This window comes from Hemiscyllium ocellatum, chromosome 13, assembly GCF_020745735.1.
Source record: "Hemiscyllium ocellatum isolate sHemOce1 chromosome 13, sHemOce1.pat.X.cur, whole genome shotgun sequence".
NCBI classification, from domain to species: Eukaryota; Metazoa; Chordata; class Chondrichthyes; order Orectolobiformes; family Hemiscylliidae; genus Hemiscyllium; species Hemiscyllium ocellatum.
The window spans coordinates 80,655,048-80,668,057 of record NC_083413.1 but is presented as its reverse complement, the minus strand read 5'-3'; the positions used below and the strand labels follow the sequence as shown (position 1 = coordinate 80,668,057).

At 42.4% G+C, this 13,010-nt stretch overlaps 1 protein-coding gene across 3 annotated transcripts in view; it reads left to right on the top strand.

The window, feature by feature from the left end:
- LOC132821964 (histone deacetylase complex subunit SAP130-like) overlaps window positions 1-12,251 on the top strand; it is a 55,741-nt gene extending 43,490 nt beyond the window's left edge. For all 3 annotated transcript variants that reach the window (XM_060834992.1, XM_060834990.1, XM_060834991.1), the window contains exons 20-21: window positions 7,542-7,655; window positions 10,645-12,251. In XM_060834992.1, coding sequence (XP_060690975.1) covers window positions 7,542-7,655; window positions 10,645-10,803 — 273 coding nt within the window. In that variant the 3' untranslated portion in view covers window positions 10,804-12,251. The remainder of the gene's footprint in view (window positions 1-7,541; window positions 7,656-10,644) is intronic.
- The last annotated feature ends 759 nt before the right edge of the window (window positions 12,252-13,010 follow it).

Genomic DNA, 13,010 nt, shown 5'->3' with positions numbered 1-13,010 from the left:
CTCTATAGTGTGGATACAGGCCCTTCGGCCCAACAAGTCCACACTGCCCCTCTGAAGAGAAACCCACCCAAACCCTTTCCCCTACCCTATATTTACCCCTGACCAACACACCTAACACTATGGGACAATTTAGCTCAATTGCTAATTAGGCTCAAATTGCGTCCTCTGTGACTGCAACTGTGATACATAATGCAACCTTTGACCTGGTTGACCATGCCATTGTCCTCCCAAATCGTCATCGGTTCAGTTGCATTATCATGTATCCATGTCATGGTCAAGGCATTTCCAGCGGCATCATCTCTTCCCACCCTGGTATTTTTCATTTTTATATTATCAGCTTCCTCTTTGCCATCTCCATCCTATTCCTGTTGGAGTCAGATTCTACTTGTATGCTTTTAACAGCCAATTTTTCCTATTCACCAGCTCTTCAGTGTATTGCAGTCTAACACGAGTCTTGGTTTTCTTTCATTATAGGGTCATAAGGTCAACAGCATAGAAGCATGTCTATGTTGACCAACAACAACAAACTACCTTATCCCATTTAACTGCACTTGGTCCACAGCCTATTGTATCCTGGCATTTTTAAGTGCTTGTCCAGATGATTCTTAAATGTTGCAAGAGTATCTCAGGCAGTGCGTTCCGTATTTCCACCATTCTCTGGGTGTAACTATCTTTCCTCTGATTCTCTCTAAACCACCTACCCCTCACCTTTATCTTTTGCCTTCTAGTGATAAGAACATCTGCAATGGGAAAGAGGTTCTCATGATCTACCATATCTATGTTCAATAATTTTATCCTCCCATAATCCAAAGATGTGTAGGTGAATTGGCCATGCTAAATCGTCCCATAGTGTTAGGTGTGTTAGTCAGGGGTAAATATAGGGTAGGGGAAAGGGTTTGGGTGGGTTTCTCTTCAGAGAGGCGGTGTGGACTTGTTGGGCCGAAGGGCCTGTATCCACACTATAGGGAATCTAATCTAATCTAAAGTCTGGTTAAAGATTTGTAGCTCGGGTGTCCGTTGTTGTGGTTCTGTTCGCCGAGTTGGAAGTTTTTGCTGCAAACGTTTCATTCCCTGGCTAGGGAACATCATCAGTGCTATTGGAGCCTCCTGTGAAGCGCTGCTTTGATGTTTCTTCCGGTATTTATAGTGGTTTGTTCTTGCCGCTTCCGGGTGTCAGTTTCAGCTGTAGTAGTTTGCATGTGGGGTCCAGGTCGATGTGTCTGTTGATGGATGTTCTTGCCGTTTCCGGGTGTCAGTTTCAGCTGTAGTGGTTTGTATATGGGGTCCAGGTCTATGTGTCTGTTAATGGAGTTTGTGGATGAATGCCATGCCTCTAGGAATTCCCTGGCTGTTCTCTGTCTGGCTTGTCCTATGATGGTAGTGTTTTCCCAGTCAAATTCATGTTCCTGGTTGTCTGAGTGTATGGCTACTAGGGATAGCTGGTCGTGTCGTTTTGTGGCTAGCTGATGTTCATGGATGCGGATTGTTAGCTGTCTTCCTGTTTGTCCTATATAGTGTTTTGTGCAGTCCTTGCATGGTATTTTGTAAACTACGTTGGTTTGGCTCGTGCTGGCTATTGGGTCCTTTGTTCTAGTGAGTTGTTGTCTGAGTGTGGAAGTTGGCTTGTGTGCTGTTATGAGTCCTAAGGGTCACAGTAGTCTGGCTGTCAGTTCTGAGACGCTCCTGACGTATGGTAGTGTGGCTAGTCCTTTTGGTTGTGGCATGTCCTCGTTCCGTGGTCTATCTCTTAGGCATCTGGTGATAAAGTTGCGTGGGTATCCGTTTTTGGCGAATACCTTGTATAGGTGTTCCTCTTCTTTTCGCAGTTCTGGTGTACTGCAGTGTGTTGTGGCTCTTTTGAATAGTGTCCTGATGCAGCTTTGTTTGTGTGTGTTGGGGTGGTTACTTTCATAGTTTAGGACTTGGTCTGTGTGTGTTGGCTTCCTGTGTACCCTTGTGGTGAATTCTCCGTTGGGTGTTCTCTCCACCAACACGTCTAGGAATGGGAGTTGGCTATCCTTTTCCTCTTCTCTCGTGAATCGTATTCCTGTGAGTGTGGCGTTGATGATTCGGTGTATTTTTTCTATTTCTGTGTTTTTGATGATTACAAAGGTGTCATCGACGTATCTGATCCAGAGTTTGGGTTGGATTTGTGGTAGGGCTGTATGTTCTAACCTTTGCATAACTGCCTCTGCTATGAGTCCCGAGATTGGTGATCCCATGGGTGTTCCGTTGATTTGTTCGTATATCTGATTGTTGAATGTAAAGTGTGTGGTGAGGCACAGGTCTAGTAGTTTAAGTATGCCGTCCTTGTTGATAGGTTCGGCCTCCTGTGTTCTGTTATGTATGTCCAGTAGGTTGGCTATTGTTTCTCTGGCTAGGGTTTTGTCAATTGATGTGAACAGTGCCGTCACGTCGAATGATACCATGGTTTCTTCTTTGTCTATGTGTGTATTCCTGATGATGAGGAATATCTTCATGCTGACACCTTCAGAGATCTATGGACTTGTATATCCCTAGCAACATACAACTCATGTAAATCCTACCGTTATTAGACCTCCCAAAATGCATTGCCTCTCACTTAAATCAGGAAGACTCATGTCATTGGTTACAGCCCATTTTCATAAACATATCTAGCCCTCTTCGTAGCAACTGTCGGTGTTACCTTTTTGTAACCTCTCCAAACTATTAAATCTCAAGTTGAGCTTCCAGTTCCATTTTCACACCTTTAACGTCTGCCTACATCCACAATGTAATATTGTTCATCCACATTTCAGTCTGTCCCTGAAACCCATGTCCTTGTCTTTGTCACCTCCAGACTTGAGTATCCCATTATTCCTCTGGCTGCCCGTAAATCTTCAGTTTATCTTGTCCAGTCTGACAGCACTTGACTGTGCTCCCATCAATTCTCCATTCCCCTAAGTCTTCCCTCGTCTGAATCCACCCTTCCTTTGGGCCACCGTTGATTTGATTTATTGCTATCACGTGTGTTGAGGTATCGTGAAAGAGGTTGTCTTGCGTGCTTTACAGGCAGATTGTATTGTACAAGTGTATCAGAGTAACAGAGTGCAGGATACAATATTACATCCACCGATAAGTTGCAGAGTGAGACCAGCATTAACGTTAAAGAGGTCCATTAAAAAATCTGGTAGCAGCGGGGAAGAAACTGTTCTTGAATCTATTTGAACATCTATACAAACATCCGAGAGAGTTCCACCTGCGAACAACTGTACATTCTATATGAATGTTTAAGATAAATAGAAAGCAGGAGACAACAGCTTCGCTTCACTTGGAGGTCGCCACTGATGATGTTACCTAGCCAGATAATGAAACATTTGGATATCAAACCTACAGCTCAGTGAGCAAACCTACACCCTAAACCTCAACCTGAGCTACAAACCTTCACAAACCTTGCACAAATATTTGTATCTTTTGCCTGACAAAAGAAGGTGGAAGAGCTTATAACTGGTGTGGGAGAGGTCTTGATGATGTTGGTTGCTTTCCTGAGGCAGCAGGATGTATAGGTGGAGTCAGTGGATGGGAAGCTGGTTTCCTTGGTGGTCTGGGCTGTGTTCACTACTCTTTGTAGTATCTTTCAATCCTTGGGCAGAGCAGTTGCCACCCCCCTCTGTGATGCACCCAGATTCTGTGGTGCATTTATAAAAAATTGTAAGAGTTTTTATGGCCTCTTATTTCCAACTGTCTAGTCTCTACACTCCAGAATTCCCCTCTAAATCCCTCTGAACGTCTGTCTCCCTCTTCTTCTTTCAAATTGACTGTACAAGCTGATCTTTTGAACAGCCAAGGCAAAGGAAGATATTTTGTCTAATTGTACTCTTTAATGTCCTTTGGTATGTTTTCCTACATTTCCAAAAGGGCTGGACAGGATGTTTAATAAGAACCCATGATTTTGGGGGAAGTATATGAGCATGGATGGAGGATTGGCTAACTATTAGAAGATGGGTGGGATCAGGGGGGCAATTTTTTAGGATGCTAGAACATAGAACAGTACAGGTCCTTCAGCCAAGCGTTTATCGTAATCTAAGATCAGCCTAACCTACACACCTCTCAATTTATTGCTGTCATTTAAATGTCCCTAATGTATCTGACTCTACTACCACTGCTGGCAGTGCATTCCACACACCCACCACTTTCTGTGTAAAGAACCTACCTCTGACATCTCCCCTATACCTTCCTCCAATCCCCTTAAAATTATGACCCCCCCCCCCCTCAAATGACTGCAATTTTTGCCCTGGGGAAAAGTCTCTGACTATCTACTCTATCTACACCTCTCCTTACCTTGTACACCTCTATCAAGTCACCTCTCTTCTTCCTCCTCCTCTTCAGTATGAAAAGCCCAAGCTCACTCAACTTTCCTTCATAAGACAAGCTCTCTGATCCAGGCAGCATCCTGGTAAATCTCCTCTGCAACCTCTCTAAAGCATCTATATCCTTCCTATAATGAGGCGACCAAAACTGGACACAATATTTCAAGTGTGGGCAAACCAGGGCTTTATGGAGCTGCTGCAAAACCTCGTGTGTCTTAAACCCAGTCCCCCTATTAATGAAAGCCAAAACACCATACACCTTCTTAACAACCCTGGCAAATTTGTGGGATCTATGTATGTGGACTCCAAGATCCTGCTGTTCCTCCGCAATGCCACAAATCTTGTCTTTAACCCTATATTCAGCATTCAAACTAGACCTCTGAAAATGAATCACTTCACACTTTTCCAGGTTGACCTCCACCTGCCACTTCTCAGCCCAGTTCTGCATCCTGTCAGTGTTATTGTAGTCTGCAGTAGTCCTTGACACTACCCAGAACACCACCGACCTTTGTGTCATCAGCAAACTTACTAATCCACCCTTCCATTTCTTCATCCAAGTCATTTATAAAAACTACAAAGAGCAGAGACCCAAGAACAGATCCCTGCAGGACACCACTGGTCACCAACCTCCAGGTGAATACTTTCCATCCACTAGCACTCACTGTTTTCTTTCGGTCAGCCAATTCTGTATCCAGACAGCCAAATGTCCCTGTATCCCATATCTCCTAACCTTCTAAATGAGCCTACCATGGGGAACCTTATCAAATGACTTACTGAAATCCATATACACCACATTCACTGCTCGACCTTTGTCAACTTGCCCCATCACATCCTCAAAGAACTCAATAAGGCTTGTGAGGCAAGACCTGCCCCTCACAAAACCAGGCAGACCATCTTTAATCAAACTTTTTTTTCCAAATAGTCATAAATCTTATCTCAGAATCCTTTCCAGTACCTTGCTTACCACAGGTGTAAGACTGACTGGTCTGTAGTTCCCAGGGATTTCCCTGTTCCCTTTCTTGAACAGAGGAACGACATTCACCTCCCTCCAATTATCCAGCCTTACTCCTATGGAGAGTGAGGATGCAAAGATCATCGCAGAGGTGCAGCAATCTCATCCCTCACTTCCAGCAGTAACCTTGGATATATCTGGTCTGGCCCTGGGGATTTATCAATCTTGATGCTTCCTGGAATTGCCAGCACATCCACTTTGTTAATATCAATCTGTTCAAGCCGATTAACCTGGTCCACCGTGTACTCACTGTCAACAAGGTCACACTCTCTGGTGAATCCTGAAACAAAAAACTCATTTAGAGCCTTCCATACCACCTCAGACTCCAGGCACAAGTTCCCTCCCTATAACCCTGATCGACCCTACCTTCTCTCTGATCATTCTCTTGTTCCTCGTGTAAGTGTAGAACACCTTTTGGGTTTTCCCTAATCCATCCCACCAAGGCTTTCTCGTGTCCCCTCCTAGCTCTCTTCAGTTCTTTCAGTTTTTCAGTTCTTTCCTAGCTACCCTGTAATCCTCGAAAGCTGTGCCAGACCCTTGCTTCTTCAACCTTAAGTAAGCTTCCTTCTTCCTCTTGACGAGAAGCTCCTCTTCTTTTGTCATCCAAGTCTCCTTCACCTTATCATTCCTTGCCTGTCTCGTTGGGACAAAGTTATTCAACACTCGCAATAAGTGCTCCTTGAATAGACTCCATATTTCTCTTGTGCATTTCCCACAGAAAAATTGTCCCCAATTTATACTCCGCTTCTGTCAAGTAGCAATATAATTTCACCTCCCCCAATTAAACCTCTTCCCATAGTGTCTGTTCCTATCCCTCTCCATGGTTACAGTAAAGGTGAGGCAGTTGTGGCAGTGTCACTGAGGGGTCTGACCTCTGGCCTGGCTTGTTGCCTAGCACCAAATCCAATATGGCCTCCCTTCCTCCCCCTATAAAACCCTCGTTAGGCGTAACTTGATAGCTGTATTTCGTGCAGTGCTACAGGGATAAGTGGCAGAGTCCCAATTACTTACAATATATGTTAATAACTTGTATGAGGAAATGAATGTGGTATCAGCAAATATGTAGATAACACACAAATGAGTAGGAAGGCTAAAGGTGAGGATGATGCAGGCTGTAGATGGTTATAGACAGGCTAAATGAGTCGGCAAAAACACAGTAAATGTAAGAAAGGAAAATATGAGGTTATGCTTTTCATGAAGATTAGAGGAGCTTATTATCATTTAAATGGGGAGGGGGGTGGCTGAAGACTACCAAATGCTGCAGCACTGCAGGATATTAGGGTCCACACGTAGGAAACAAAATGCAAGTATTCATGTTCAGTGAGTAATAGTGAGGGCAAATTGAATGTTGCTCCTTATTTCAAAGGTAATGGGAATCTTACCAAAATTAGACAAGGCACCAGATCACAGCTGGAAAATTGAACAGTTTTGGCCCTCTTACCTAAGGATAGATATACTGGCATTAGAGGCAGTCCAGAGAAGGTTCACGAGGTTGATGCCAGGCATGGGAGGATTTTCTTAAGTGGTGAGGTTAAGTAGACTGACCCTGTTCAGATATTAGCATTCAGATGTATGAGAGGTGACCTTTTTGAAACATGCAAGATTTCTGTGGTCCTTGACAGTGTTGATTCCCTTTGTGAAAGAGTCTAGGACCAGAGGGCATAAACTCAGAGAAGGGGTCACCCATTTAGGGGGAATGAAGAATTTTTTTTAACAGTACTAAATGTGGAATTCTTTAATGCAGAGAGCTGTTGGGGCTGGGTCGTTAAGTGCTGAGATGGACAAATTTTTGATCAGTAAGGGAATCTTCCTGTTTGGGGTTATGGAAATAAGGGCTATGCTGTATGACTCTCACTCTTTGGCTGAAAAGTGGAATTGAGGATTATCAGATCAGCCGTGATCTCAATGGGCCATACAGCCTGCTTCGGCTCCTATATCTTAGGGTTCCATTGAGAGTGGTATATAACTGTCAAGGTGCATATTTGAAGAATGGACTCTTAGGTTAAGATACTCAAAGTAGCTTCAAGTTAACGATGCTTTGTGGAGAAAATATTGAAGAGGAAAACCAACTCTTAATGTTTATTAGCTGAATATCATGTTATCCAAGGATTTACTCTGTAATTAATTGGAAAAATGTTCAATTTTGGACTTCTCCTTATGTCTCTTTTATTGTTTGTTTCCCTAAATACTGACCGGCACAGACAAGTTTGGAACATGATGTGTACAGCCGCTTGGCTTCATTACAAGAAGGACTGATTCCAAAGAAGAAGGCGGCTGCAGATGATGACATGCATCGAATTAATGAGCTGATCCAGGTATGTGGATGTTTCATATGAGCTGCTTGTTCAGTTGCCTGGAAACTCCACAAAGGCACCACCTCTGGACTGTTAACATCAGCAGGCTAGATACAGGCCTACGTTAGACGACTTTAAGAAAGTCTGGTTTCTTTTCAGAAAGCTGTTCTGGGAGTGCGTCAAAACTCATATCATTTTCCATCTCAGAGGAAAGGGGCACCGGCTGCAAGGTCCTCTCTAAGCTGCTCACTATCCTGACGTGGAAATGTATCACCAACTTTTCACTGTCACTGGGTGAAAGACGTAGTGATACAGCATGGAGACAGACCCTTCGGTCCAACCAGACCAAACAGACAATGTTCATAAACTGAATGAGTCCCACCTGCCTGCACTGGGCCCACATCTCTCTAAACCTTTCCTGTTCACGTACTTATCCAAAAGTCTTTTAAAAATTGTAATCATACCTGCATCCACCACTTTCTCTGGCAGTTTATTCCACTCTCAAACCATTGTGTGCAAAGAGTTGCTCTTCATGTTCTTTTTAAATCTTTCTCCTATCATCTTAAAAATGTTCCTCCTAGTTTTGAACTTCCCTGCCTGAGGAAAAAGGCCCTTGTTATTCACCTTATCCATGCCCCTCATGATTTTATAAATCTTAATAAAGCTACCCTTCAACCTCCTATGCTGCAGTGAAAAAGGTCCCAGTCTTTCCAGTCTATTTTCATATCTCAAACCTTCCATTCTCAGCAACATGCTGGTAATTGTGTTCTGAGCCCTCTCCAATTTAACAATATCCTTCCTATGACAGGAAACCAGAATGCACTCAATACTCCAGGAGAGGCCTCAATAACATTCTGTATAACTTCAACACAACGTCCCAATTGCTATACCCCAAAGGTCTGAGCAATGAAGGAAATTGTGCTAAATGCCTTCTTAACCTCCCTGTCTACATGTGACGCAAATTTCAAAGAATTACCTCCTCGAACCCCGAAGTTCCTCTGTTCTACAAGACTACCCCAGGACCCTTACATTAATTGTATAAGTCCGGACCTTGTTTGTATTATCAAAATGCAATACCTCTCGTTTATCCAAAGTAAATTTCATCTGCCACTCCTCAGCCCATTGTCCCAATTGATCAAGATCTCTTTGTAATCTTAGGCACTTCTTCACTGTCCACAAAACCACCAATTTTGGTGTCACCTGCAAACTTATTAACTATGCCTCCTATATGCTCTTATATAAATGACAAACAAAAGGAATTCCCTTCCCTAGCAGTATTGTGGCTGTACCCAAACCACATGGATTGCAGTGGTTCAAAACGGCAGCTTACTGTCACCACCTCCAGGCAGTTAGGGTTGGGGAACAAATGCTGTCCCAAGCAGCGACACCCACATTACACAAATGAATTAAAACAAGCGTGGGATGGTGGAGGTACAAACAAATGATTGATCCTCATCAGTCTGTGTGTGCTGTTAACAAATCCATTACTCAGCAGTGCTGAATGAGATGAAGCAAGGAAATCAGCAAGTCCATAAGTTTTGGAGCTTGTTGGAAATGAATTGGAATAGGATTCTGCAAAGGTAGCTTGCTGTCCAGGCATGAATAGGATTTACAAGTATCTGGATGGGATCTTTTAACGCCAGAACTATCTATACCTGTGTTCCAGCATTATTTATGAACTTCCGAATATGTGGAATATTGTAAGTAACTGAGGAATGCTGTAAGGGGTGTCAGTTCAGTTTTACAATAAAACTGGCAATAAATAGTTGATGTCAATAAAGGTAGTCAGGAAGCTGCTGGACTGCTATGGAGGCTGAAAATGACCCCACAGATTCACTAATGTCTTTTAGAAAAGGAAGCCTGTTGTTTTGCACATTCTGATCAGTCTCTGGATTTGGTTGATTCTTGCCTGATCTCTGGGAATGTCAGGTGGAGGTTGGTGAGGCCTCTTCTGGAGTGCTATCTGCTGTTCTGGTCGCCTTGTTATAGGAAGGTTATCATTAAACTGGAGAGAGGTCAGAAACAATTACCAGAATGTTGTTTGGAATGAAGGGTTTGAGGGATTTTTGTTTCCACTGGAGTGTTGGAGGTTGAGGGTTGATGCGGTAGAGGTTTATAAAGTCATGAGGGTCACAGATATATGAATGGCAAGGGTCTTTTTCCTAGGATGGGCAAGTTCAAAATTAGGGGGCATTTTTTTTATTGTGAGGAAAATGTTTTAAAAAAGGACATGAGGGGCCAACTTTTTTTTTTAGTACGGTCATTTGTGTGTGGAATGAACTGCCAGAGAAATGGTGGATGCAGGTACAGTCACAATGTTTAAAAGGCATTTGGATAAGTACGTGAATAGGAAATGTTTGGAGGGTTAAGAGCCAAGCGTAGGCAGGTGGGACTTGTTTAGTTTGGGAATATGGTCACTGGACCAGTTGGACTGAAGGGTCTGTTTCCATGCTGTATGACTCTATGACCTAGTGAATCACTTGGATGAATTAAGCCACCACTTGAGGCAGCACCTTTTAAAGGGGTTGTTCAGAATGGGAAATAAATGTTGGGTAGCTAAATCAGTAAGTCCTCTGAATAAAGAATGAAATGGATAGGCTGTGCCATGTAGCTGGCTGTATAGAATGGCCCAGGGTAAGAAATTAGCTTGGTTGATGGAGAAAGTATGTATTATTTCCAATGGGTTCAAGGTAAATGATAAATGTCATGGCCTTGCATCCGGACTGAATAGAGAGGCCTCAAACTGGACAACATGAAATATAGCAGATCTTAATCTCTTTCTTAAACAAAGGTCAGTGGAATGTATTTATCTGTTTTCACCCTTCTTTCCAAACACACACCATTAGCACAAGGTATTCGATAATTTTCACCAGTGTTGCATCTGATATTTACTTGTGCTGTTAAATTTTGTACGTAATGGGTTTTATTTATGAAGTTGCTCTGCTGTTCTTGATGTGGGTATTTATTCCTTAATATCTATCAAACTACTTTTGTACTATTGTATTCACAGGGAAACATGCAACGCTGCAAACTGGTTATTGACCAGATCACTGAGGCCAAAGATACCATGATGAAGGTTCTGGATCATAAGGATAGAGTTTTGAAGCTCCTCAACAAAAATGGCACAGTCAAAAAAGTGTCTAAATTGAAGAGGAAAGAAAAGTCCTAAAACATCAAGTTGGACAGTATCTGTTTTAAAGCCACTGTATAGATGTTTAGTTTGGTATCTAAATAAAGCCGAGATTTGCAGGTGATGCATAGGTTCTACAGAACATGAACAATGCTGCAGTGTGTCCAGGGGTCACAGCAGAAGAAGCACTCACCTTCCCGAAAGCGCTTCCATTGTTGGTCAGACAGTGATAGGGTTGATTTGTAAGCCCCCATTCCCCATTTAAAATCATGAATACCTACAAAAAGGTTTTGATTTTGACCCAATTTGAAACCTTTGATACCAAGGAAATATCCTCTGAGCTAAAATACCAGGGCTTCTTCCTCCCGTGCTGCTTTTTAGCCTTTGCTAACTATTTTGAAACAATAAATTCACATTAACCTCCAGTTTTTTCCTGTTAACTTTGTATCTCTGGGGTGTGAATTTTGTACTAATGGATTACCCATTCCTCCGAATTAGCAACAGTTCATTACTTCTGTTGGTTTACAGAGCGAGCGAGGATGCTAATTAACTCATCTTGATTGGTGACCTTGGTCAGTTGCTGGAGTTAAGAGGTCTGGTTGTGGAGCAGATGTGAAGAATGATTCGTTCCAACACCTGCCTTTAGTGAGTGAGCATGCAAGTGCAATGTAGGTGACAGAGGAAGAAGTCCCCCAGTCAGAGTTTGTGTTCCTCTTCTACAGGTAGAAGAGGTTTGTATCTTAGGGTGCTTTCATGGCTGTCCTTTATGCTTGTTGAATGGGACTCTTAGTCCTGAAAGTTCAGTGGTCTTCTATGACGACTGGGAGTGACTCAAACTACTGTTTTCTCAATGAGAAAAAAAATCCCTATAATTTCCATTGCTTTAATTTAGGGGAGAAAAAGGTGTTTGCGAATCAAACCCATCTGCTGGTGGGTCCTCACTGTATTGAGAGTTTGATGTGACTCTTGACAGGATGTACAACAGAATTGTAAATCTGTTACAAAGAATAGCTTTACACTTTTGGTCTGCAGAGGAAGTCAGTTCTCCGCATCTCTTGCTATCTCACCAGGCTGATTGGAACTGAGTGCTGCAATGTTTCAGCTGAGTTCTCAGTTTCTCCCCACACCAGATTCCTATGCTGGTGAAGTACAGAATCTTATCATGTGATGGTTTTTCGAACAGAACTTTTAAAAAAAAAAGTGGAATAACTGAGTTTTTTTAAAACAAAAATGAAAGCTCACATTTCTCATTAGACTTGGCAGCATTTCTTCCTTCCCCCCACACTGCTTGCCTCTTAGCACAGACTCGATTTGTTTGGTGTTTGACCAGTAGTGTTTGTAACTCAGAAGGTTCAGTAGGTAAAGCCTGGACTACTATTGTGAGGTGATTTTGTGTGAAATGTTTGTAGTTTGTGTTGCAGTTTCTTGTACATACACACTTGGAGATCATTAATAAACAGTACAAGCTTTTATACCAATCATGCAAATCTGTCTGAAAAATCTGATGCTCTGTGAATTGTATAGTTTTTCAATGTGTATCTGTCTGTTTGTATTTTCCAAAGCTTGTGCCATGTTACCTGTCTTGTTTGCTGGTTTTTGAATCTCCCTAGCTTACTGATTTGGTCACAGTTATTGAATTTGGGGAAGTTTTTTGGCCTGGTAACTAACTTAAAAGTAAGTTTGGGCTAAAGTCAGTTTTTCTTTGTCTGAGGCCCATGACAATTTTGTTGTTAATGATTTTGTGAGATGATCAGTGTCAGCCGGTTCCTCAATTCTTTGCCTGTAATCCGTGCAGTTTTCCCAAGGTTTGCATTTAGATTCTTGGAGCTGTGATCAGTGCTCAAGATACAACACTGCACTTGGCTTGCTCCCTGAAAATGTGGTTAATTGTACTGTACTGAGGCAGGTCTCTGAGACATTGCCCATGCACACGGAGAGTCTTTGGGTTGAGTACTGTTAGGGCTGACTAACTATATTTCAGAAAAACCAATAATTTCCTCGATGTCCAGTTTCATTACTGCCCCCTTGCAATTTTTTTCCGATTAACACTTTTTCCATCCCAAACACAGTCCTCAACAGCAAATGTTGTTTCTTTTCCAATATCTCTCTCGCGCTCTCTCTCTCTCTCTCTCTCTCCTTCAAGGTGTATTTTTAATATCATTTTTACTTTATAGCAATAAAGGTCAAAGCTATGAATTTGAACTTCACAGTTTAAATATTTATTTCCTTTTGTATCACTTCAGCTC